Source organism: Nerophis ophidion, linkage group LG27 (genome assembly GCF_033978795.1).
Source record: "Nerophis ophidion isolate RoL-2023_Sa linkage group LG27, RoL_Noph_v1.0, whole genome shotgun sequence".
NCBI lineage: Eukaryota > Metazoa > Chordata > Actinopteri > Syngnathiformes > Syngnathidae > Nerophis > Nerophis ophidion.
Window position 1 is genome coordinate 14,827,978 of NC_084637.1, and position 27,255 is coordinate 14,855,232.

Sequence of the window (27,255 nt, forward strand, 5' to 3'; positions counted from 1 at the left end):
TTTTTGATAGGGGGTGTACTTAGTCCTAGACATTCTTAATGTGATTCAAGCAACCATGGAATTGAACTTTCACAGCCATATTAATACTAATGACATTGTTTACGTAAATTACACACTAAAATGGAAGAAAACAATCTTCAAACCACACAAAGGCCATGATCCCCCCTGTGCTTGGAACCCCAATACAACATTCGTACTTAACCCGCCACTTCGAAGCCGAGGCATGTTTTATAATCTCGCTTTAACTTTTACTTTAACTCTTACTTCTCGCAGGTGACCAGAAACGCAGTGTGAGTTTTTCTGTGAGCAAGGCGCTGTGTTACTAAAAGTAGCTTCTATGTAGCTTCTACAATAAATATTTGTCGCTATAACTTAATATCCAGGTCACAGCATGTAAATAAAGTATTGTCGGTGATTTTTGATGGTTCTTTTGGAGGGTATCATTGGCGAAATAGATGAATACCCATTTCCTGCATTGTTAATTTTGTGTTTTTGTCATCTCCCTGCCTTCTCCATTTGTTTGTCAGGTTCTTTCCTCAGTCAATTAGTCCCCAGCGAGGCACACCTGCAACTAATCACTACCCGGTAGCATTTAAGCTCGTCACCGCCAGCTGGTCCCTGCCGGTTATTGTTTCCTGAACCCCGCACGTACATGTGCCTGCTTAGATTTATCCGTCCTGGTACGTTGCCGTTTTCTTAATTCCTGTTAACCTTGACCTCGTTGTGTTTTGTTTCCTAGCTGCCTTGTTTTAAGAGGACTTTTGCTGCGCTTAGTGCGTCCTGGCCTTTTCTCCGCTGACCACTGAAGAAACTATTTTTGTTAATACTCATTCAATCAATCAATGTTTACTTATATAGCCCCAAACCACTAGTGTCTCAAAGAGCTGCACAAACCACAACACAAACCACTCTGACATCCTCGGTAGGCCAGTGGGACGTCGGTGACAATGATGACCCAGTGGGATGTCGGTGACAATGATGACTATGAGAACCTTGCACATGCGCATATTGCCCGTCCCCTTAAAAGGGGTTAGGGGGTCACCCTAAAATACAACGAAAACTTTAACCTTAGTCCTAACATAAATAATAAATATAAATAGTTTGAGGTGCTAACTATGAGGTATGTCACACCGCTGCCTCTACACCTGGCTGTTGTCTACCGCCCCCCAGGGCCCTATCCGGACTTTATCAATGAATTCTCAGAGTTTGTTGCTGATCTAGTGACGCACGCCGATAATATAATCATAATGGGGGACTTTAATATCCATATGAATACCCCATCGGACCCACCGTGCGTTCGCATCGTAGTTTCATCATGGTGAACACTTCTGCCCCATCGCCCTTTGTTTCCATTTTGGAATTATTAAATGTTTTCCTTTTGTACTACTACCTTGCCTTCCTTCGCTGCATCCCGGGGTCCACCTTAGAACATTCCCTAACAGTTAGCTGCCTCTTGCTAGAAGTGTTTGACTAAAAGATATGAAAGAACTGCATTGATCAGCAATAACGGGCAAAATTCTCAAAAAGAAAGTGTAGTTTCCCTCTGTCAAGAGAGGCCAAGGAATAAAAAAATATTTAGGCTAAATAAAAATGAACATAATATAGATATTAATATATGCCAATTAAACTGTGTTGTAATTTTCTTTTCTCTATGATGCAAAAATATATATTTCTAAAAGTTAAAAGTACCACCGATAGTCGCACACAAGTTGTGGTACATTTGACCAATCCCCTTGTTCCACACACTGGGAAGTGAGGGGAGCAATGAGCAGCACCAATGGCCACGCTCGGAAATCATTTTAGTGATTTAACCCCAAATTCCAACCCTCGATGCTGAGTGCCAAACAGGGTGGTAATTGATCCCATTTTTATAGTTTTCGGTATGACTCGGCCGGGGTTTGAACTCATGACCTATTGATCTCAGGGCGGATACTCTAACCACTGAGCAGGCTGTTTTTTTTTTTGTCTTAAGCAAAAATAATCAAATTTGCACAATACATGATCAATAGATGCCGGCTTAGTGCAAACTTTGCAGTTTTAGTGGACCGCATCGACTTCTGAGCAACGTCAAATCAGGTGTCTACGAAAATGTTCCTCAAAATACAATAATTCTAAGTGTTTGGTGCAATGATTTATCAGGTAATTAGCATTCTAGACACGGATTTCGGTAATTATCAATGGAACGCTTACCAATGCTTGTTTACTAGGGAAGGATGATATCATGATCTTGTATCGCAGTTGGCTATGGATTAAAGTAACTTGTAACTGTTATTTTCTTGAAAAGTTATTCTACCTATTTGATTTTTCAAGCCGACGCCATCCTGTCCCTCATGGCCAATTCAATAACCTTTTTACAGGTATTATCTTTTAAATTTAGATTTATCTGTAGTTTGCGCACACCTGGAGGCAAAAAAGAATCAAATAAAAAGTAGATTTGACGAACAAACTAGATTTTTGCTGACAAAAAAAAAAGTTTCTTCAGTTTCTTCAGCGATGTGTGATGTAGCCTTCAACTCGACTCTGGCAAAGTTTTTCAAGTTTTCAAACGCCACCAGCTTTCTTTGTTAGTTTCAATACTTGGACTATGAGGTGGTTGTTTTCCCGAGATGCAAGTGAACTTGGACCGGAGATGGCATGAAGGTAAAGATATGTTTTAAATTTAACACTATAAGGCAAACAAAAAGGCACGCACAATGGCGGTACAAAAACTTGGCTGTGAAAACAAAACTCGCACTAATGCAAAACTATGAACATAAAACAAAAACTTGCACTGTGGCATAAATAACAAGAAAACTTAGAGAACGAGAACGGGACATGGATCATTGGCATGGATTACAAGGTGCGTAGCAGGTGATGGAGGGTGATGTTGCCAGGACGAACAACAGAAACAGACAGCCTTAAATAGCAGTGACATGATAAGTGAAAACAGGTGTGCGAGTGCAAAACGTGAGACAGGTGAAAACTAATGGGTAGTCTAGGTAACAAAACAAAACAGGAAGTGCAAAAACAGGAACGAAGTGTCCAAAAAACAAAACATTATCACACAGACATGACAGTTAGTAGCTTTGGGGTCGCTTCTTGAGCAGTGCGGATGTCTTTGCAGTTAAAATTAAAGACCCAATTATTGTCACACACACACTGGGTGTGGGGAAATTGTCCTCTGCATTTGACCCATCCCCTTGTTCACCCACTGGGAGGTGAGGGGAGCAGTGAGCAACAGTGGTGGCCACGCTCGGGAATCATTGTGGTGATTCAACCCCCAACTTTAACCCTTGATGCTGAGTGCCAAGCAGGGAGGTAATGGGACCCATTTTTATAGTCTTTGGTATGACTCAGCCGGGATTTGAACTCATGACCTTTTGATCTCAGGGCGGCCACTCTAACCACAAGGTATTTACATTTAAATCCATTGTTAAATGTTAGAGAAGGGGTCACCAATACGGTGCCCGCGGGCACCAGGTAGCCCGTAAAGACCAGAAGAGTCGCCCGCTGGCCTGTTCTAAAAATAGCTCAAATAGCAGCACTTACCACTGAGCTGCCTCTATTTTTTTAAATTTTACTTATTTACTAGCAAGCTGGTCTCGCTTTGCTCAACATTTTTAATTCTAAGAGAGACAAAACTCAAATAGAATTTGAAAATCCAAGAAAATATTCTAAAGACTTGGTCTTCACTTGTTTAAATAAATGAATTTATTATTTTTACTTTGCTTCTTATAGCTTTTAGAAAGACAATTTTAGAGAAAAAATACAACCTTAAAAATTATTTTAGGATTTTTAAACACATATACCTTTTTACCTTTTAAATTCCTTCCTCTTCTTTCCTGACAATTTAAATCAATTTTCAAGTATTTTTTTTTATTGTAAAGAATAATAAACACATTTTAATTTAATTCTTCATTTTACTTGCTGTTTTTTCGACAACGTATATTTGTGAAATATTTCTTCAAACGTATTATGATTAAAATTCAAAAAAAAATTTCTGGCAAATCTAGAAAATCTGTAGAATCAAATTTAAATCTTCTTTCAAAGTCTTTGAATTTCTTTTGAAATTTTTGTTCTGGAAAATCTAGGAGAAATAATGATTTGTCTTTGTTAGAAATATAGCTTGGTCCAATTAGTTTTGTATTATAACAAAGTGCAGAATGGATTTGAACCTATTTAAAACACGTCGGCAAAATTCTAAAATTAATCTTAATCAGGAAAAATGACTAATGATGTCCCATAAATTATTTTTTTCCAAAAGATTCGAATTAGCTAGTTTTTCGATAAATGCTTTTGGGGTTGAATTTTGAGTTTTAAAAAGTCGAAATTGAAGATAAATTATGTTTCAAAATTAAATTTATTTTTTTCTTGTTTTCTCCTCTTTTAAGCCGTTCAATTAAGTGTTTTTTTTTCATCATTTATTCTCTACAAAAAAACTTCCGTAAAAGGAAAAAAAAATGTACGACGGAATGACAGACAGAAATCCCCATTTTTTTATGTATAGATTTATTTATTAAATTGAGCAAATTAGCTATTTCTGGCAATTTATTTAAGTGTGTATCAAACTGGTAGCCCTTCACATTAATCAGTACCCAAGAAGTAGCTCTTGGTTTCAAAAAGGTTGGTGACCCTTGTGGTTAGAGTGTCAAATTTGATCAAACGGGAGACTTTCACGGACGAACCGGATCTATTGACGATGGGATTGGGACCTTCCAAGACTTATTTTAGCGTGAAATGGCAGTGTGGAAACATTTACATTTCGCAACAGCTTTGCACATGTGGGTCTCCTCCCTGCTCCGACTGCAGCTGGGACTGCTGCGCGGGGCTACTGTCTTACTGACCTCATATATATATATATATACACACACACACACACACACACAGCTTAGCCCCAGGCCAAATTAATTTTTACCCTATGCAGCCCCTGCGTCAAAAATTTTAGGGGTACCCTGCTTTATCGTGTCCGAAAAATTTAATAGTTGGCCTTTTCTAAAAGGTATTAGTGAGATTGTAAAGGACTGTTATTAATCCAATGTTAATGTGCCAGAATCTCTTTCCATCCATTTTGTACCGCTTATTCACTTTGGGGTCACTGGGGCGCCGGAGCCTATCTCAGCTACAATCGGCCGGAAGGCGGCATACACCCTGGACAAGTCGCCACCTCATCGCAGGGCCAACACTCTTGTTAAAAAAAACAAAAAAACGCTTCATACAATATTAACTGTTATTTGTTCATGCACATAATAATTACTAATAAAGTATTTGGATGCATTCATTCAATAATTATATCATACAAAGGATTTAAAGTAACATTGTGATATTGACACAAGCAGCAAATATATTTAATTTACAGTTGTGTAGATGGCATCACAGCAGTACAACTAAGAAAGTGTCCTTTTCACCTTATACCAGATATTGCAGAGATGTTAAAGCCTCTTCTTCATAACTAATTCCCAGCCCGCTTTCTTAGGTTCAGCGTTAAAGAGCTGTGATTGGTTATATTCCGTTAATTGTGTTATTGTTTTATCTTCCCTCTGGAAGAAGATACAAGAGCTTCCGCTCTCGCACCACCAGACTCACCAACAGCTTTCACCACCAGGCTGTTAGGCCGCTGAAGGCCACGCCCCCTCCAGCTCCATGGACCTGAGTGACGTGTATAAAGAGCGTGTCTGCCCAATGACGTTATAACTGTAGAATGATCGAGGGCGAGTTCTTGGTTTCTTATGTGGGTTTATTGTTAGGCAGTTTCATTAACCTCCTCCCAGCGCGGTAAAACAACACACAACAACAGCAGTCACGTTTACGTCTACCGTAAGGCAGTTCGTCTGCCGTAAACAGCATGTGACACTCTTAAACATGACAATACTGCCATCTTCTGTACATGCACTACAACACCTCCAGGCAATTTCAACCCTTTACTAATCCTCCATTCACATCCCATCTTCCCGGATTGTAAATAACCTAATGTAAATAATCGAATGTATTTCTAATGTATATACTTGTTCTTATGCTATCTGAACTCACTATGTTCTCTGCTCACTGTACATATTCTAATAAGTTTCAATGTCCATCTCTCTGTTGATGCAATTGTTGATGACTGAAGTACTGATATCAACCAAAGCTCCTCATCCCACCCCCCGGATTGTAAATAATTAAATGTATATACTATGATGATTAACTTGTGTGTTGACTGTATTATGCTGATAGTATATATTTGTACCATGATTTGATTAACGTGGACCCCGACTTAAACAAGTTGAAAAACTTATTGGGGTGTTACCATTTAGTGGTCAATTGTACGGAATATGTACTGTACGGTGCAATCTACTAATAAGTGTAATCAATCAATTAATCATGCATATGTGACAATAACATCTATGGCTTTTAGAAAGTGCAGTGCACAACTGCGCACACAACAGCTGTAAATATACTCCTCCCCTCTTAACCACGCCCCTTGCCCCATGCCCGACCACGCCCTCCCACCCCCCACCTCCCGAAATCAGAGGTTTCAAGGTTGGTAAGTATGTCGCAGGGCCAATATCAAACTCATTTCACATCAATTATAAAAGGCACATAAAGTAAAATTAAGGGTAAAGATAAAGTGTCTTTTGTTTATTTTTCCAGGATTTGGCAACACTACATCCAGCGGAGACACATATGGACTGGCACCTCATTATATCTCAGACCTCGTCCAAATGTACACTCCTTTGCGTGTTCTGAGGTCCGAGAGCCAGCTCCAGCTCGTGATGCCCAAGACCAGACTTAAAACCAGGGGAGACAGGGCCTTCTCTGTGGTCGGCCCTAAGCTCTGGAACAATCTGCCCCTCAATGTTCAAACTGCTCCCACAGTGGAGTATTTTAAGTCTCGTCTTAAGACCCACTTTTATTCTTTGGCTTTTAACACTATGTGAGTTGTGTGGTCCTCTGTTTTTTATTTTTATTTCTATTTATTGTTTTGATTGGTTTTACCCTTTAAAATCGTTTTTAAATCATATTTATTTTTTATTTCTATATTGGTTTTATTTTTTATTCAGTCATTGGTGCAGCTAGGGATATTTGAATATTTGTTTTGATATTGTTATGTCACACATGGACTTGGATTTGTTTTGCTTCTTATACGCAAAGTATGATTGGAACGAGACAGACGAGAATGTAAGTATATATTTAATCCATTAAACACTATAATTAAAAAAAACAAAAACAGGAAAACGAAGGGCGCGCACAATGGCGGATAACAAACTAGACTATACTCAAACAAAAACAGCACAATGGTAGTGATGGGTTGATGAGCTATATTGATACTGTCAATACTGTGTCAATAAATACTGACATCTGCTGGACATTAAAAATCCCTACAGGCAACCTCAACGGACACTGATTTTATGACCTAAACCAAATCATTGTATTTCATATCTTCATTTAAATAAAAATATGTTTGTATCTTTTTTAGATACAGTCAATAAATAATGTGAACATGATTGATTGAAACTTTTATTAGTAGATTGCACAGTTCAGTACATATTCCGTACAATTGACCACTAAATGGTATGCACGTGTATCATAACATGGAAATCTAAGAGAACGTGTTGTGAATGAGGACACTCGTGGACTGGGAATTTTTATATTTATTTTTTACATGCGCTCTGAATACGCAGTGTTGATTGAAACTTTTATTAGTAGATTGCACAGTACAGTACATATTCCGTACAATTGACCACTAAATGGTAACAACCAAATACCTTTTTCAACTTGTTTAAATCGGGTCCAGATTAATCATCCATCCATCCATTTTCTACCGCTTATTCCCTTTTTGGGGTCGCGGAGGGCGCTGGCGCCTATCTCAGCTAGATTAATCAATTCATGGTAAAAAGGTAAAGGGTTCGAACAAGTGCCCTAAGGCAGTGGTCCCCAACCTTTTTTTATCCACAAACCGGTCAATTGTAAGTGAATATTGTGTTTTTTATGTTGATTTAATTAAAAAATATATATATATATTTTTTTAACCTTCGTCTTGTGTTAGTTTTAGTTTTAGTTTTTAAATGCATAAAAGAACCACATACATTTATTTTTATGCATCAAGGCTTTTTGACTTTGTCAGGAACCTCTATTTCAACAAAATAAAACTTGTTTTTTTTGTTTCACTAAATTATAAAATGCTCTGGTTGAAATAATGACATTGGTGTTGTTAGGGTCGGTTTCGACCCAGTTATAAAAAATAAGACTATAAAGCACTAAGTAGAGCCAAAACTGAACACACTGACGGCCAGCTCCTCTCCCAATCATGTGAGCTTTAGTGGATCCTCATTTTACCTTGTTATCCAGTACAAAAACAAACAAAATTTATGTGGTTCTTTTATGCATTTAAAAACTAAAATGTCCAGACATTTGAGGTCAATTCAGTATAGAGTTGTTACTATGTTAAAATTATTAAAATGAAAAAATAAATAAAACAAATTTATTTAAGAAATGTGTTCTAATACCCCTCAGTAATGGTCAGGTAACACAACAACCTTTTTTTTTATTTATACGATTCTCTTGAGGTTCGTTTTACCATTTTTTCAATTGAAATCGAGGGGTATACTGACAAAAAAAGGCCCAATGGCCCACACCAAAAATATTAAAACCAATATTTTCATGGATAAGGAAACCTAACGAGGTAACCAAGAGATGAGAAACAAATTGGATGATAGATAATTGTTTTTAGTGTATTTTACAGCTGATTTAAGACATGGGTCAAAACCGACCCGTTAACATAAGAGATGGTAACAGAAAGCTAACACAAGAGGAAGGTTAAATAAAAAATTCTTCTGCGGCCCGGTACCAATCGGGCCACGGCGGCCCGGTGGTTGGGGACCACTGTCCTAAGGAACTCATCATGAACAACTAGAGTCCTCCACTCTGCCGACTGAGCTATCGAAGAGATCATTTCTTACTGCTTCGTAATGTAAGCAATAGGATGTTTGTGTTGGTGGGACAATGCTAGAAACTTTGAGAGAACAGGATGAAACAAGGAAATGAACACAAATACCTGTTTTTCCGATATATGACCAAAATATTCCCACACGGTGGAAATGACGACGACGATAAATGACAAATGAACAACAACAGAAGTGCGTCGATTCTGTTGGCAGCAGCATCTCGTTGACAGATGTGCTTCCTTATAAACACGGGTCGGCATGCAGGTGCCAGTGCGACACAGTTGGTGTATCTGTCACGAGACCGAAACAGCTCATGGTTGGTCACGTGACTTTCTAAGAGCGGTACGCACACCGACACAGGGTTTCGCTCTATGAGCTCGACGCATGCGCTGATGCATCGGTGTAGCCGGACCCATCACTACACAATGGCATGACGAGATACAAATGAACAAAAGACAGTAACTAGTGTCGTTGGTCTTTTGTAATTTATCGTTGTCGGAGATCATTCCCACCGTGTGGGAATATTTTGATCACGTATCGGGAAAAAAAGGTATTTGTGTTCATTTCCTTGTCTTTTCATCCTGTTCTCTGAAAGTTTCTAGCATTGTCCCACCCACACAAAATCCTATTTCTTACATTAAAAAACAGCCACAAACAATCTCTTGGATAGCTCAGTTGGTAGAGTGGAGGTCTGTAGTTTTTCATGCTGTGTTATTTAGGGCACTTGTTCACAAACCCAGCTCGAACCCATACCTTTTTACTGTCAGGCTCGGGCTGTGGATGTTTGTGCTTCCTCGATGCAAGGATGATGTGGGATGAGTCAGGCATGAATGTAAGTACATGATTTATTAAATAAACAAACACTATAATCAAAAATAATCAAACTAAGGGCGCTCACAAGGAGGTATAAAACTTGGCTACAAAATACAAACAGGAAACAAAAACACTTGCTCGATTGGCATGAATGAACTATGAACAGACAAAACAAAAATAGCACTGTGGCATAAATATATAAACTTACTCGGCATGGAACTGTGGACAGGACGTAAAGGTTTGGACAGCATGGGTAGGGTGCGTGTGTGTGAGTGTGAGGATCCCAGGACGAAGACAAGAAAAAGAGTGACTTAAATAGCTGTGATGATTAGTGAAAACAGGTGAGGCTGAGAACAGGGACGTGACAGGTGAAAACTAATGAGGTTGGCATGGAAACAAACAAAACCAGGAAATGCAAAACGTGACTGATTGTCCAAAATCAAAAACATAACATGACAAAACAAGATCCATAGGTGTGACATTTACCATGAATTGATTAACGTGGACCCCGGTTTAAACACGTTTAAAAACTTATTTGGGTGTTACCATTTAGTGGTCAATTGTACGGAATATGTACTGTACTGTGCAATATACTAAAACGTTTCAATCAATCAACGCTGCGTATACAGAGCGCATGTAAAAAATAAAAAAAAATTAATAAAAAAAAATCACAGTCCACAAGTATCGTCATTCACAACACGCTCTCTTAGATTTCCATGTTATGATGCATGTGCATACCATTTAGTGGTCAATTGTACGCAATATGTACTGAACTGTGCAATCTACGAATGAAAGTGTCAATCAATCATGTTCACATTATTTATTGACAGTACCTAAAAAAGATAAAAATATATTTTTATTTAAATGAAGATATGAAATAATCCTAAATGAAATACAATGACTTGGTTTATATTATTGTATATACTAGGTCATAAAATCAGTGTCAGTTGAGTCGGTCCATAGGTTGCCTGTAGGGATTTTTAATGTCCAGCAGATGTCAGTATTTAGTGACAGTATCAATACAGTTTTGCAATGTGTCGAAACATGAAGCCTCATTAACCCATCACTAGCGCGCACAATGGCGGGTAACAAACTAGACCAGGAGTCACCAACGCGGTGCCCGCGGGCACCAGGTAGCCTGCTGGCCTGTTCTAAAAATAGCTCAAATAGCAGCACTTACCAGTGAGCTGCCTCTATTTTTTTTATTTTATTTATTTACCAGCAAGCTGGTCTCGCTTTACTCGACATTTTTAATTCTAAGAGAGACAAAACTCTCATAGAATTTGAAAATCCAAGAAAATATTTTAAAGACTTGGTCTTCACTTGTTTAAATAAATTCATTTATTTATTTTTTTGCTTTGGTTCTTATAACTTCCAGAAAGACAATTTTAGAGAAAAAATACAACCTTAAAAATTATTTTAGGATTTTCAAACACATTGCTTTTTTACGTTTTAAATTCCTTCCTCTTCTTTCCTGACAATTTAAATCAATGTTCAAATAAAATAAATACATTTTAATTTAATTCTTCATTTTAGCTTCTGTTTTTTCGACGAAGGATATATGTGAAATATTTCTTCAAACTTATTAAAATTCAAAAAAATTATTCTGGCAAATCTAGAAAATCTTTAGAATCAAATTTGAATCGTATTTCAAAGTTTTTTGAATTTCTTTTAAAATTTTTGTTCTAGAAAATCTAGAAGAAATAATGATTTGCCTTTGTTAGAAACATAGCTGGGTCCAATTTGTTATATATTCTAACAAAGTGCAGATTGGATTTTAACCTATTTAAAACATGTCATCAAAATTCTAAAATTAATCTTAATCAGGAAAAATTACTAATGATGTTGCATAAATTATTTTTTAATTTTTTTCAAAAATTCGAATTAGCTAGTATTTCTCTTCTTTTTTTCAGGTGAATTTTGAATTTTAAAGAGTCGAAATTGAAGATAAACTATGTTTCAAAATAACATTTTCATTTTTTTCTTGTTTTCTCATCTTTTAAACCGTTCAATTAAGTATTTTTTCATCATTTATTCTCTACAAAAAATCTTCCGTAAAAGGAAAAAAATGACGGAATGACAGACAGAAATACCCATTTTTGTGTTTGTATATATATCATATATATTTCTTAAAGGTAAATTGAGCAAATTGGCTATTTCTGGCAATTTATTTAAGTGTGTATCAAACTGGTAGCCCTTCGCATTAGTCCGTACCCAAGAAGTAGCTCTTAGTTTCAAAAAGTTTGGTGACCCCTGAACTAGACTATACTCAAACAAAAACAGCACAATGGAATAACTAGATACAAATGAACAAAAGACAATAACGGTGGCACAAAACAGACCAAAAACTTACGTGGCGTGGTCAAAATAACAAACAGCAAGGCAAGGCATGAAGGTAGATGAGGGTCAAGTAGAGTAGGTATCAGAAGGCACGGTAGGGTAAAGTTGCCAGCACGAGGACAGAAAACAGAATGGCTTTAAATAATGACTATGACAATGATTACTGACAGGTGTGAGGGCTGAGGACAGGGGCGTTACTTGGAGACCAGGTGGAAACTAGAGACGCGCGGATAGGCAATTATATCATCCGCAACCGCGTCACCAAAGTCGTCATCCACCCGCCATCCACCCGAACCAACATTTTATCAGAAACGCATCTGCCCACCAACCGCCCGCTGAAATACATCAGAGGTTGGCCACCCTTACCACTCACAGAGCTATTTAAACCTGTTTCACAGAGTAACGAAGACAATTGGAGCCGCTAACGTCCTCGCGATAATCCAATTGGCGTTCATCCTGATGACAAGGATATGGGCGTGCTGTGAAGCCATTGCCTTTGACACCTTCAACAACATGTACACACTGATTGTTAGTCTGGCTACATGTGTGCAGCTTCCGCAATCACACTTACAAGATTGAAAGGCATACTGGGTGACACAGAGTACACTGATGGTTGTGATATAAACAACTTTAACACTTACTAATATGCGCCACGCTGTGAAGCCACAGCAAACAAGACTGACAAACACATTTCCGGAGAACATCCTCACAGTAACACAACATAAACGCAACACAACAAATACCCAGAATCCGTTGTACCCGCGAGACTTCCTGAATATATTTTACACACCCGCGCCCCCAACCCCGCCCACCTTACCGACGCACGGGGTGGGGGGGTGGCGGGGTTTGCTGCTAGCGAATGTATAAAATAGTCAGAGGGTGTCATGGATACAAAGGATTATGGGTATTTGTTGCGTTGTGTTTATGTTGTGTTACTGTGAGGATGTTCTCCCGAAATGTGTTTGTCAATCTTGTTTGGTGTGGCTTCACAGCGTGGCGCATATTACTAAGGGTGTTAAAATTGTTTATATCACAACCATTACTGTACTCTGTGTCACCCAGTATGCCTTGCAGTCGTGTGCGTGTTGCCACGGAAACCACACACAACATGATGCTGGACAGACAAGCAAATCGTATATACTGTAGAGGGTGACAAAGTCAATGACTTCATAGCACGCCCTAATACTTATCTGGGTGACTGCCGGTAGACATTCTAGAGAATAGTAGCCTTTCCTATTGTCTTCTTCGATTTGTGACACGGGATCCACCGCCATGTCCCCCTCCCGCCCTCCCATGACTTTTAATCATAGTTTTGTTTTGGGGTTTTTGGATATCTAGAAGCTGTCTTTAACGGGGGGGCTCTGTCACGCCTGTAAGTTATGTTTTGGTTTTGGTCATGCTATGTTTAGTTTTTGGACATTCAGTCACGTTTTGCACTTCCTGGTTTTGTTTGTTTCCATGTCAACTCATTACTTTTCACCTGTCATGTCACGTCCCGGTTCTCAGCCTCACCTGTTTTCACTAATCATCACAGCTATTTAAGGCAGTCTTTTTCTTGTCTTCGTCCTGGGATCTACACACTCACATGCACCCTACCCATGCTATTCAAACCTTCACGTCCTGTCCACAGTTCCATGCCGAGTAAGTTTATATATTTATGCCACAGTGCGCTCTTTTGTTTCATGTCTTTAGTCTTGCCATCGTGCTGTTTAAGTTTATAGTTAAATTGTCTTTCATGCCCTTCAGCAAGTGGTTTTGTTTTCCCTGTTTTGTATATATTATATAATAAACAACTATGTACTCACGTCCACGCCTCGCTCGTATTGATCCTCATCTGCATCGAAGAAACAATCCATGTCCAAGCCCAGTTATGACACAAAGTATATCAAATATTTCCGGATGATTCAACCGCCACCCGCCCGGATCTAATTAAAATAAATTTTTTCGTCATGTCCCCCGCCCGACCCGCGGTTTATCCGCGGATGAACCGCAAACCGCGCATCTCTAGTGGAAACTAATGAGTAACTATGGAAACAAAACCGGAAGTGCAAAACACAAGAACTGAATGTCCCCCCCCAAAAAAAACATAACATGACCAAACATAACAAAACCACAACATAATCCACAGGCGTGACATGTTGTGCACAACTTTGGAAACATTTATATTGTTTAAATGTGCTATACAAATAAACTGGATTGGATTGGATTGAACAAGTCCTGATAAATGCTCTTCAAATAATCAGCTCATTGATGAAACATTTCTGGGATTCCCATCACGCACCTGCTTGCAATCCTTCTGACATCCCTGATCTGCAGCCTGCAGTAAATATTTGATGGGACATTGTGTCAGTGGGGCTCCCTCCCACTCCACTTCCCAGCCTTCATCCCCTCAGCTTGGAGTCGAACGCAGCACAAGCAGCAGACAGTCTTTCTTCACTGCTGCTAGTGCTCACATCTATACGCCTGCGTGCGTGTGTGTGCGTGTGTGTGTGTGTGTGTATGTGTATGTGCGTGCGTACATGCTGCAAAGGAAAAGTTAGCCATCAGACTGGAGTCGCTCAGCTTTGCCAGTGGATGGACTTTATTCACGAGCAAGCAAGGTGGCATCATGAAAAGTAAGTCATCGTTCATTAAAAAAAGAAAAGGTACAATTTTTATTTGCATTTTATTTTTTTAAACACTTTTCCTTCTTTCTTTTATTTCCTTTGTTGTTGGTAAATCTATGTCCACCATTTGTTATACAAGTACAACCCATTTATCATTTATTTATTTAATTTGTAAGTTGTGCGTTTGTTACATTTTTACTGATATTTCTTCCATTTATCATTAATAGATTTGCTTATTTCAATCAGTTCTTTTTTCATTTTAGTATTTTTTTTATCTTTACTTATTAATCTATTCTACATAATCCTTTTTTTTTTATTATTGTCTTTTGTTCTGTCCATTGTTCTCTCCTTAACTTCAATTTAACCCACCAAAAGTAAACAAAGTGGTACATTGCAAATGATATAATAAGACGTGAATTATCAGGATTTGAATATGTGCTGCTTCTTTCTACTGCTTTTCAGACATGTTGAAATGATTTATTGTATCCACATGCTGTAACTTAATAACTATATCACGCCGCGCTCGAGGACAGGCACAATAACAGTTTCCCCGCCATCGCTGGCAGACCTGTTTTGCTTTGTTTATTTAACTATTCCAAAAATGACTCTGATTTAAAAAAAAAGTTGTTTATTAGATTAATGTTAAAGTACCAATGATTGTCACACACACACTAGGTTTGGTGAAATTTGTCCTCTGCATTTGACCCATCCCCCTTGTTCACCCCCTTGGAAGTGCTACAGTGGTTCTCAACCTTTTTTCAGTGATATACCCCCTGTGAACATCTTTTAATTCAACTACCCCCTAATCAGAGCAAAGCATTTTTAATTAAAAAACAGAGAAAAAGAAGTAAAATACAGCACTATGTCATCAGTTTCTGATTTATTAAATGTCAGTACATGCAAAATATTGCTCATTTGTAGTGGTCTTTCTTGAACTATTTGGAAAAAGAGATATAAAAATAACTAAAAACTTGTTGAAAAATAAACAAGTGATTCAATTATAAATAAAGATTTCTACACATAGAAGTAATCATCAACTTAAAGTGCCCTCTTTGGGGATTGTAATAGAGATCCATCTGGATTCATGAACTTCATTCTAAACATTTCTCCACAAAAAAAAGACATCTTTAACATCAACATTTATGGCATATGTCCACAAAACAAATCTAGCTGTCAACACTGAATATTGCATTGTTGTATTTCTTTTCACAGTTTATGAACTTACATTCATATTTTGTTGAATTATTATTCAATAAATATGTTTATAAAAGATTTTGAATTGCTGCTATTTTTAGAATATTTTCAAACAATCTCACGTACCCCTTGGCTTACCTTCAAGTACCCCCAGGGATATGCGTACCCCCTTTTGAGAACCACTGGATTAGAAGATAGGTGCGCTATTAAAGATATCGAAGCACATTTTAAGACCAATATCCTAGAAAAATATATTGTTCTTGAATCCACTCCAATAAGTAATGCTATGATCAATGTTAATTACAAAACTAAATGTGAGACGTAAATAAAACAATGTGTAAGTGTTTTTATATAGTGTATTATTGGTACACATGTTTAACCAACACATATACAGAGATATTTTACAACTGTTTGTCTATGTCTTTACTCTGTATATATTTGAACAGTGTTTATGATGTGTGCAAGGTGTACATGTAATATGTTGTCCATCCATCAATCCATTTTCTACCGCTTGTCCCTTTCGGGGTCGCGGGAGCCTAGCTCAGCTGCATTCGGGCGGGAGGCGGTGTACACCCTGGACAAGTCGCCACCACATCAAAGGGCCAACACAGATAGACAGACAACATTCACACTCACACACTAGGGCCAATCTAGTGTTGCCAATCAACCTATCCCCAGGTGCATGTTTTTGGAGGTGGGAGGAAGCCGGAGTACCCGGAGGGAACCCACGCAGTCACGGGGAGAATTGTGAAGAAAATTTCACATTTCTATGAAGCTTAATGTATGAGCCCGATGCCTCTTAGTTTTGCTACATCTTGTATTTGAGATTGTTAATAGGGTTAGGCCAGGGGTCGGCAACCCAAAACGTTGAAAGAGCCATATTGGACCAAAAATACTGTCATGACTTGAACTCTGGAGTGGTTTGTTTTCCCGTGGTGCAAAGCGATTGGACCGGACACGACGTAACATTTTAATTAATAACTCAAAAAAGCTGCAAACGAAGGCGCTCACAGCGGAGGTTCAAAACTTGGTGATGAAAACAAAACTTGCACTGAGGCAAAACTACGGACATAAAACAAAACTTGCACTATGGCATGAATAACAAAAAACTTACTTGGAACAAGAAAGGAACATGGATAACAAGGGTGTGACGAGGGTGAGTAGAAAGCGATGTTGCCAGGCCGACTGCCTGGCAACTACAGGCTTAAATAGGTGCAGCGATGACATGTGCGTTAGTCCAGACCAATCAGGTGCGTGAGTCGTGAACACATAACAGGTGAAAACTGATGGGTTGGCATAGTGACAAAACAAACAAGAATGCCCAATGAATCCAAAACAAAGCAGAACGTGACCACAAAACATGACAAATACTAAAAACAAATCTGTCTGGAGCTGCAAAAAATGAAAAGCTGTATATAAGTCTATATTGGCGATAATAGCCTACCATCAAAATGACTTTAAAAGTCTTGTGTTATAATAAAGTCAGCACGTGATGTAGGTGGTGATATTAGCTATAATAGCCTACTATCAAAATGACTGTGTCACAGGCTGAAGCAAAGCTTTGTTGACAGAAATATTGAAATGTGATTTATTCTACAGATTTTTACAAGATTACGAACCCATTGTAAATCAGAGGCTACTCAGAAGGTGAGATAACTCCTGGTAATGACTGACTTTTAATGGCCAAAAGGTATAGATGTGTCCGTCCAAGTTAAAGGAAATGTCAGAATGTCTGCTTTTAATAGATTTATCACAATCTTTGCAAAGCTAGGTAACGTTTGCTGTAGTCTGGAACAACAGGGCACACAAAAAACGATCAGAAATTCAGCCAATATTACATACAGGTAATGTGTATATAAATTATATACAAAGAGGATAAAAGTAAAGGAAATGATATGAGCTCATATATACCAACAAATGAGGCAAAATGATGCAATATGTAAATAAAGCTAGCCTAAATAGCCTGATTAGCACTCCGACAAGTCAATAACATCAACAAAGTGCACCTTTGTGCGTTCACGCACAGTATAACACTTTTGGTGGACAAAATGAGACAAAGGAGTGGAAGATTTTGCATGTAAACAAACTGTTATGTCACTCCACACTATGATGAGTTCAAGAACTACTGAAATTAGGACAAAACGATACGGTCATCAGTGAAGCATACACACAAACATGTTAAACATCGGGCGTTCTAACAATTGGGAAGGTTTGGGTCATGTTTGTCCTCAAACAAAAAAACATAGTAAAACAAAAACATTATTTTTAAAAATGCTCCAGGGAGCCACGAGGGCGGCACTAAAGAGCCGCGGGTTGTTGACCCCCGTTAGGCGAAATAAGTGCTCAACTTCAGCCTAAACATTTTTGGTCTGTAAAATTGTCAATTCATGAATTCATGGATGTAAAACGGTTTGTTTATTTTGTTGACCACTGACCGAAGAAAGAAATAACTAAACTAAACCAAACAACAGGTTGCCCAATCATAAACGTCTGTAGATATTAAGTAACATTCCGTATAAGGACAGCATTGTTCTGCTATACAGTAGTACCTCAACTCACAAGCTTCATTGGCTCTGTGACGGATCTCTTATTTGTAACTTGTATTACAAATCAAAGTCAGCAATTGAAATGAATTAAAATTAATGTAATTGATGCTTGGACCCCCCCAAAAGAGCACCATTTTAACATGTGACCTGCTTTTTACAAGAAAAACACACTTTTACATAACAAATATTTGCAACACTTTAGTATGGGGAACATATTCACCATTAATTAGTTGCTTGTTAACATGCAAATTAGTAACATATTGGCTCTTAGTCATTTTTAAGTACTTATTGATGCCTTATTCTGCATGGCCTTATTATACAAGCAGTAAGCCATTAACTAAGAGTCTTTCCTCAATAAACTCAGTGATTGCTTGTTAGTACTAAGTAAGGAAGTTGTTGTATATGATTCTCCCTTTAATACATTTTAATTAATATGGTCTGTTCTTACATAACAAAACACAAAACTACTATAACCCTAACACTAACCCTAACTCAAGTCTTTGGTACTTACAATATGTTCCTCTAGTGCAGGGGTAGGGAACCTATGGCTCTAGAGGCAGATTTGACTCTTTTGATGACTGCATCTGGCTCTCAGATAAATCTTAGCTGACATTGCTTAACACGATAAGTAATGAATAATTCCGCTGGTAATCACCGTGTTAAAAATAACGTTCAAATTATGAAACATTCTCATGCATTTTAATCCAACCATTCGTTTTTTATCGCGCCTGTTCAAGATGTTGCATTAATGGTAAGAAGGATTACATTTATTATTGGTTAGCTTTAAAAGAACAATGTTATTAAAAAGAATAAGAGACTTATTATACTCTAAAAATGTTGGTCTTAAAAATGCACGCATTTAGTTGTATTCAGTGTTAAAAAATATTATATGGCTCTCACGGAAATACTTTTTAAAATATTTGCTTTTCATGGCTGTCTCAGCCAAAAAGGTTCCCGACCCCAGCTCTAGTGTCCAAATAACTCCAAATTAAGTCTTTGTTACTCAGAATATGTTCCCCTAGTGTCCAAATAACTCTAAATTAAATCTTTGTTACTGTTACTGTTACCAAAATATTGTATAAAACAACACAATAGAATCTAGTACAAACAACTACTTGAGTTTTAGGAAGTAATGTAATAATAAAGCACAGCATCTCAGTCAAACACACCATCAGCAGCGTTTCCATATTTTAATGGATACAGGTTTGCCGTTTGGATATAATTTTAACATCCTTGCCTGGCGTTTGACTCATTCTGCTCCAATATGGTGCAGACTAGCAGTGATACGCTCGAACGTCTTCGTCAAGTCAGCGACACGCTGAGTCATATTTTTGTTGATTTAATTTTCAATTCATTGAATATCATTCACTTTTTTTCTGCCAGCACTGTCCTCCACACTCAATTTCTTCCTTTCCTTGGTTGGAAAAACAAAGTCGATGTCTAGCTATAAGCTAGACATCGAGACTGTATGTTTTGGGTGGATCTTTCGGGATTCACTGTGACATTTGCTACGCCAACTAAAAGCGGGGATGCTTGGAACTCAAATGTTTGCTTGTAACTTAAAACATAATTCGCTGAGGGACAGCTGTCATCTGAAAACACTCTTAAGTTGAGGTATTACTGTATTCACCAAGTTTTTGTGACATCTCAAGTGATTTCCTCTCCATAGTAAAACCTCTGGGATTTCTCACAGGAGTTGAATGTTATTCTTGATTGACTTCTGCAAGGTTTTATTCGGCGGGAAATAATAGTTCAGCCGGCGCTAAAAACAGGAGCATATCATCAGGAGCATTGGGGACGGTGTGGCGCAGTTGGGAGCATAGCCGTGCCAGCAACCTGAGGGTTACTGGTTCGATCCCAACCTTCTACCAACCTCGTCACGTCCGTTGTGTTGTTGAGCAAGACACTTCACCCTTGCTCCGGATGGGTCCTGGTTAGGGCCTTGCGTGGCAGCTCCCGCCATCAGTGTGTAAATGTGTGTGTGAATGGGTGAATGTGGAAATAGTGTCAAAGCGCTTTGAGTACTTTGAAGGTAGAAAAGCGCTATAAAAGTATAACCCATTTACCATTTATTGTATCAAATATGCTGAGTGGTTATTGGTTGTGATATTGGTAGGTCGGACTTATGATGTGATTGCATTGATCAAAAGCATCTTACCAAGTACCAGTGTCTGTATTTAAAATGTTAGGTCCGCAGTCTTAGACGGTCTTACCATGAATTGATTAACGTGGACCCCGACTTAAACAAGTTGAAAAACTTATTGGGGTGTTACCATTTAGTGGTCAATTGTACGGAATATGTACTGTACTGTGTGATCTACTAATACGTTTCAATCAATCAGTCTAGTGCAGGGGTGCCCAAACAATTTTCCACTGAGGGCCACAGACTGACAAATCAAAAGATGCGGGGCCCTTTTGGTATAGTTTTCACTTTAAAAAACGGTTTAATATATAGATTTTTTTTTTTTTTTCAAAGAAAAGACAGAGCAGGCTGTACTTCTTCCTGAGGAGGCTTTTTTGATTGATTGATTGAAACTTTTATTAGTAGATAGCACAGCTCAGTACATATTCCGTATGATTGACCACTAAATGGTAACACTCCAATAAGTTTTTCAACTTGTTTAAGTCGGGGTCCACGTTAATCAATTCATGGCTGCGCTCCTTCAACGTCTGTAAAAAAAAAAAGAACTCTTGTGGATGCACTACCAGTCTGTGGTTGCCAGTGTTCTGTACTACATCAGAGTGTGCTATGGTGGGGGACAGCTCCAGACTGGAGAAACTGATCAGACGGGCCGGTTCTACGATCGGAATAAAACTGGACTCACTGGTGACGGTGGCAGAGAAGAGGACTGTGGAAAAACTAGTGAGCATCCTGGATGATGTTAGTCACCCTCTGCATAGCGTTATCAGTAGCCAGAGGAGCCTGTTCAGTGCTAGACTGCTTCATCCCAAGTGCAGGACTAATAGACTAAAAAACTCCCTTTGTCCCACACATTTCCTCTCTGGGGGACAGGGAGGGAGGTACTAGGATGACGGGGGATGCAAAACAATAACAGTCCAATACTTTTTCATAACATGGTCACTACTGCCTAGTTTCTCTTGTTATATTCTTATTTTACTGTTATATTTTTATTCTCATTGTTGCTTTTTATTTTTATTCTTACTGTAATATTTTTCTATTTTGTTTCCATTTATTCCCCCATTATTTACTTTTTAAATTCGATCTCAATTCTGTACACTGCTGCTGGAATTTTAATTTTCCTCAGGGAACTCTCCTGAACGAATCAAAAAAGTAGTGTCCGTCCATCCATCCATCTATCTATCGTATTTTTCGGAGTATAAGTCGCTCCGGAGTATAAGTCGCACCGGCCGAAAATGCATAATAAAGAAGGAAAAAAAACATATAAGTCGGACTGGAGTATAAGTCGCATTTTTGGGGGAAATTTGATAAAACCTAACACCAAGAATAAACATTTGAAAGGCAATTTAAAATAAATAAAGAATAGTGAACAGGAGGCTGAATAAGTGTACGTTATATGACGCATAAATAACCAACTGAGAAAGTGCCTGGAATGTTAACGCAACATATTATGGTAAGAGTCATTCAAGTGAATTGAAGTGAATTATATTTATATAGCGCTTTTCTCTAGTGACTCAAAGCGCTTTACATAGTGAAACCCAATATCCAAGTTACATTTAAACCAGTGTGGGTGGCACTGGGAGCAGGTGGGTAAAGTGTCTTGCTCAAGGACACGACGGCATTGACTAGGATGGCGGAAGTGGGAATCGAACCTGCAACCCTCAAGTTGCTGGCACGGCCACTCTACCAACCGAGCTAAACCGCCCCAAATAACTATAACATATAGAACATGCTATACGTTTACCACACAATCTGTCACTCCTAATCGCTAAATCCGATGGAATCTTATACGTCTAGTCTTACGTGAATGAGCTAAATATTAGATATTTTACGGTAATGTGTATGTTCACACATAAGTCGCTCCTGAGTATAAGTCGTATCCCCTGCCAAACTATGAAAAAACTGCAACTCATAGTCCGAAAAATACGGTATCTATCCATCCATCCATCAAGTACCAACATGACTGAGGTGTATACGTACACAATTATCTTAAAAAAAAGCTAGTATACTCACGATAGATAAACATGGCTTCTAATAAAGTGTTGCAAGCCACAGGTTTTGAGTGACAATATTACCCAAAATGGCTCATTTTTGTGGTTTGATGTTGTCAAGGTTCCACGCCGGGTGACCCACCTGGAGAGTGCAGGAGGATGGATCAGCAGGGAGCCGATCAAGTTCCAGACGCCGAAAGCCTCCAAGGCAGCCCGGAGGAAGGGGGTGAAAGAGGGGAGAGTCCCATCCCGCCGTGCAAAAGGAGCCTTCTGGAGGTCAATGGCAGCCCGGACAGTCCACTGACCCGACTTAATACCGACGCACCACTGAGGCCGCTGGGAGGTGCGTCTCCTACACACACAGACACATTATCATTAGTATCAAAACACAAACCCAACCAAGAGGTACTGACTCGGTTTAGACCCGATGAGGGACTGATAGAACATAGTTGCCCAAACTCAAATAAGAAGAAACATAGCTGACTGCGACAATGTGGTTGAAAAGTTGGGGATTGAACCCCGGGGCCTCATCCTAATAAGAGCGCACATCAGGCTTGGTCTTCCTTTCTTATTTATACACTCCCTGTTTGCCTGATTGTAGCATAACAACTTATGTAACTGTCCAATGTTCAGGGTGACTTGACCTCTTATGTCTTGTCACCCCACCAACTTGGTCAGGGGTGACTTGACCTCTCATTTCGTGTCTCTCCCAATGCATTTAGTTTAGGACAGAAATTTTCCACTACAACAAGAAATTAGGTTTCATTTTTCAACAACAAGCAACAAGTGTTTGGCGCTAATATTGTACAAGTTGATTAATTGATTTAGATTTATTGGTCCCCGTTGGGGGAATTCATTTTCACTGTCGTACATTTAAACAATAGACATTACACATCACCAACAAAAATAACAAAAAGACATCATACATGACCAACACTTTTACAGGACTTACACTTACAAGACCTTACAAGTAAGGTCTTGTAAGTCCGGCCCGACAGAACCATCAGAATCTTTGGAGACTTTGTTGATCTTAAAACGTCAACATTTTCCCTCATAACAGTATTAACAACGCCGCACTAAGCTAGCCAGTAGTCACAACATCGACATATCACTTCCTCATTATGTGTCAATGACGGTTACGGCGAAGGAGGTTGCGTTCACGAACACACGAAATTATGAGCATCAATGTTACAACTCAAGTAAGTCGTTTTATGCATGTTCTCTATGTTCTCTACGGCTAATTAAACGGCTTTTTGTTTAATGTATTAGTTAGTTGTCAGTTGTTGTATACCATACGCCGATCTACATTTCTGCCAGTGGCTGCTCGGCGTGTGTGTATGAGAACAAAACATTACACGGTCAGCGAAGATAATATCCCATATGATCTGTGGCTTTACGGTGGCAGAGGGGTTAGTGCATCTGCCTCACAATACGAAGGTCCTGCAGTCCTGGGTTCAAATCCAGGCTCGGGATCTTTCTGTGTGGAGTTTGCATGTTCTCCCCGTGAATGCGTGGGTTCCCTCCGGGTACTCCGGCTTCCTCCCACTTCCAAAGACATGCACCTGGGGATAGGTTGATTGGCAACACTAAATTGGCCCTAGTGTGTGAATGTGAGTGTGAATGTTGTCTGTCTATCTGTGTTGGCCCTGCGATGAGGTGGCGACTTGTCCAGGGTGTACACCGCCTTCCGCCCGATTGTAGCTGAGATAGGCGCCAGTGCCCCCTGCGACCCCGAAAGGGAATAAGCGGTAGAAAATGGATGGATGGATGGATGGATGGATTACACGGTCAGCGAAGATAATATCCCATATGATCTGTGGCTTTATCATTTTGTAAAACGGACCAAACTTGGCACAAATTAACTACAACAAGATAGATTTTTCAAAAATGATTTTAAAGATTGAAAGTCGCCATCAATCCCCCGTGGGTGCTCGATATTGTCCGTGGGGGGCCTCGGCGCCTATCATTGAAGCAATCAAATTGCTAGGGCTGTGAATCTTTGGGTGTCCCACGATTCGATTCAATATCGATTCTTGGGGTCACGATTCGATAATATATAGATTTTTTTTGATCCGATTCGATTCGATTCTCGATTCAAAAACGATATTTTTCCGATTCAAAACGATTCTGTATTCATTCAATACATAGGATTTCAGCAGGATCTACCCCAGTCTGCTGACATGCAAGCAGAGTAGTAGATTTTTTCAAAAAAAAGCTTTTATAATTGTAAAGGACACTGTTTCATCAACCGATTGCAATAATGTAAATTTGTTTTAACTATTAAACAAACCAAAAATATGACTTATTTTATCTTTGTGAAAACATTGGACACAGTGTGTTGTCAAGCTTATGAGATGCGATGCAAGTGTAAGCCACTGTGACACTATTGTTCTTTATTTATTTTTATAAATGTCTAATGATAATGTCAGTGAGGGATTTTTAATCATTGCTATGCTGAAATTATAACTAATATTGATGCTGTTGTTGATAATATTCATTTTTGTTTCACTACTTTTGGTTTGTTCTGTGTCGTGTTTGTGTCTCCTCTCAGTTGCTCTGTTTATTGCAGTTCTGAGTGTTGCTGGGTCAGGTTTGGTATCGGAATTGGATTGCATTGTTATGGTATTGCTGTGTAGTGGTTTGTTGGATTGATAAAAAAAAAAAAAAAATCGATTTTTAAAAAATGAGAATCGATTCTGAATCACACAACTTAATCGATTCGATTCGTATTCAAATCGATTTTTTCCCACACCCCTACAAATTGCTAATCTTTTCAATTTTATTGTCACAAAATTCTATGAAAAAGAAAAGCATTGTTTTTAACATTTAACAATGGGTTTAAATGTAAAAAAAAAAAAAAAAAAAGAATCAGTAGAAGTTTAGTTCAACATTTAGTTGCATTTCTAATAATATAGCCTTTTTTTTTTGCACTTTCCCACAACGTTATTCCATTGCTATCTGTCATGCAAATGAGGCAATGATGTCATCTCACGACTTCGGGTAACTTTTAGGACAGCCAATAGCTACTTTCCTTACTGAGGAGTTGGGAACATTTTTTGCATGTTCTCTATGTTCTCTACGGCTAATTTGAACGTTTTTTTTGTATCAATCAATCAATCAATGTTTACTTATATAGCCCTAAATCACTAGTGTCTCAAAGGGCTGCACAAACCACAACAACAATGATGACGCAGTGGGACGTCGGTGACAATGATGACTATGAGAACCTTGGAGAGGACGAAAGCAATGTATGTATTACTAAGGGATCAGTTGTTGTACACCAGGGGTCACCAACGCGGTGCCCGCGGGCACCAGGTAGCCCGTAAGGACCAGATGAGTCGCCCGCTCGCCTGTTCTAAAAATAGCTCAAATAGCAGCACTTACCAGTGAGCTGCCTCTATTTTTTACATTTTATTTATTTACTAGCAAGCTGGTCTCGCTTTGCTCAACATTTTTAATTCTAAGAGAGACAAAACTCAAATAGAATTTGAAAATGAAAGAAAATATTTTAAAGACTTGGTCTTCACTTGTTTGAATAAATTCCTAATTTTTTATACTTTGCTTCTTATAACTTTCAGAAAGACCATTTTTGAGAAAAAATACAACCTTAAACATGATTTTAGGATTTTTAAACACATATACTGTACCCTTTTACCTTTTAAATTCCTTCCTCTTCTTTCCTGACCATTTAAATCAATGTTCAAGTATCTATTTTTTTTTATTATTGTAAAGAATAATAAATACATTTTAATTTAATTCTTCATTTTAGCTTCTGTTTTTTTGACGAAGAATATTTGTGAAATATTTCTTCAAACTTGTTATGACTAAAATTCAAAAAAAATATTCTGGCAAATCTACAAAAACTGTAGAATCAAATTTAAATCTTATTTCAAACTCTTTTGAATTTCTTTTAAAATTTTTGTTCTGGAAAATCTAGAAGAAATAATGATTTGTCTTTGTTAGAAATATAGCTTGGTCCAATTTGTTATATATTCTAACAAAATGCAGATTGGATTTTAACCTATTTAAAACATGTCATCAAAATTCCAAAATTAATGTTAATCAGGAAAAATTACTAATGATGTTCCATAAATTATTATTTTATTTTTTTCAGAAAAATTCGAATTAGCTAGGTTTTCTATTCATTTTTTTCCGTTGAATTTTGAATTTTAAATAGTCGAAATTGAAGATAAATTATGTTTCAAAATTTAATTTTCTTTTTTTTCGTTTTTTCTCCTCTTTTAAACCGTTCAATTAAGTGTTTTTTTCATCATTTATTCTCTACAAAAAACCTTCCGTAAAAGGAAAAAAAATGTACGACGGAATGACAGACAGAAATATCCTTTTTTTTTTTATACATATAAATGTATTCATTAAAGGAAAATTGAGCAAATAGCTATTTCTGGCAATTTATTTAAGTGTGTATCAAACTGGTAGCCCTTCGCATTGATCATAACCCAAGAAGTAGCTCTTGGTTTCAAAAAGGTTGGTGACCCCTGGTGTATACTGTAAGTCGCACTGGAGTATAAGTCACATTTTTTGAGGAAATTTATTTGATAAAACCCAACACCAAGAATAAACATTTGAAAGGCAATTTAAAATAAATAAAGAATAGTGAACAACAGGCTGAATAAGTGTACTTTATATGACGCATAAATAACCAACTGAGAAGGTGCCTGGTATGTTAACGTAACATATTATGGTAAGAGTCATTCAAATAACTAT

At 38.0% G+C, this 27,255-nt stretch overlaps 1 protein-coding gene across 1 annotated transcript in view; it reads left to right on the plus strand.

The window, feature by feature from the left end:
* The first annotated feature begins 14,496 nt into the window (after positions 1-14,496).
* Positions 14,497-27,255, plus strand: part of LOC133544275 (DNA-binding protein SATB2-like) — a 56,489-nt gene continuing 43,730 nt past the window's right edge. The window contains exons 1-2 of the mRNA XM_061889444.1: positions 14,497-14,668; positions 22,652-22,873. Of these exons, the coding sequence (XP_061745428.1) occupies positions 14,662-14,668; positions 22,652-22,873 (229 nt within the window). The 5' untranslated portion in view covers positions 14,497-14,661. The remainder of the gene's footprint in view (positions 14,669-22,651; positions 22,874-27,255) is intronic.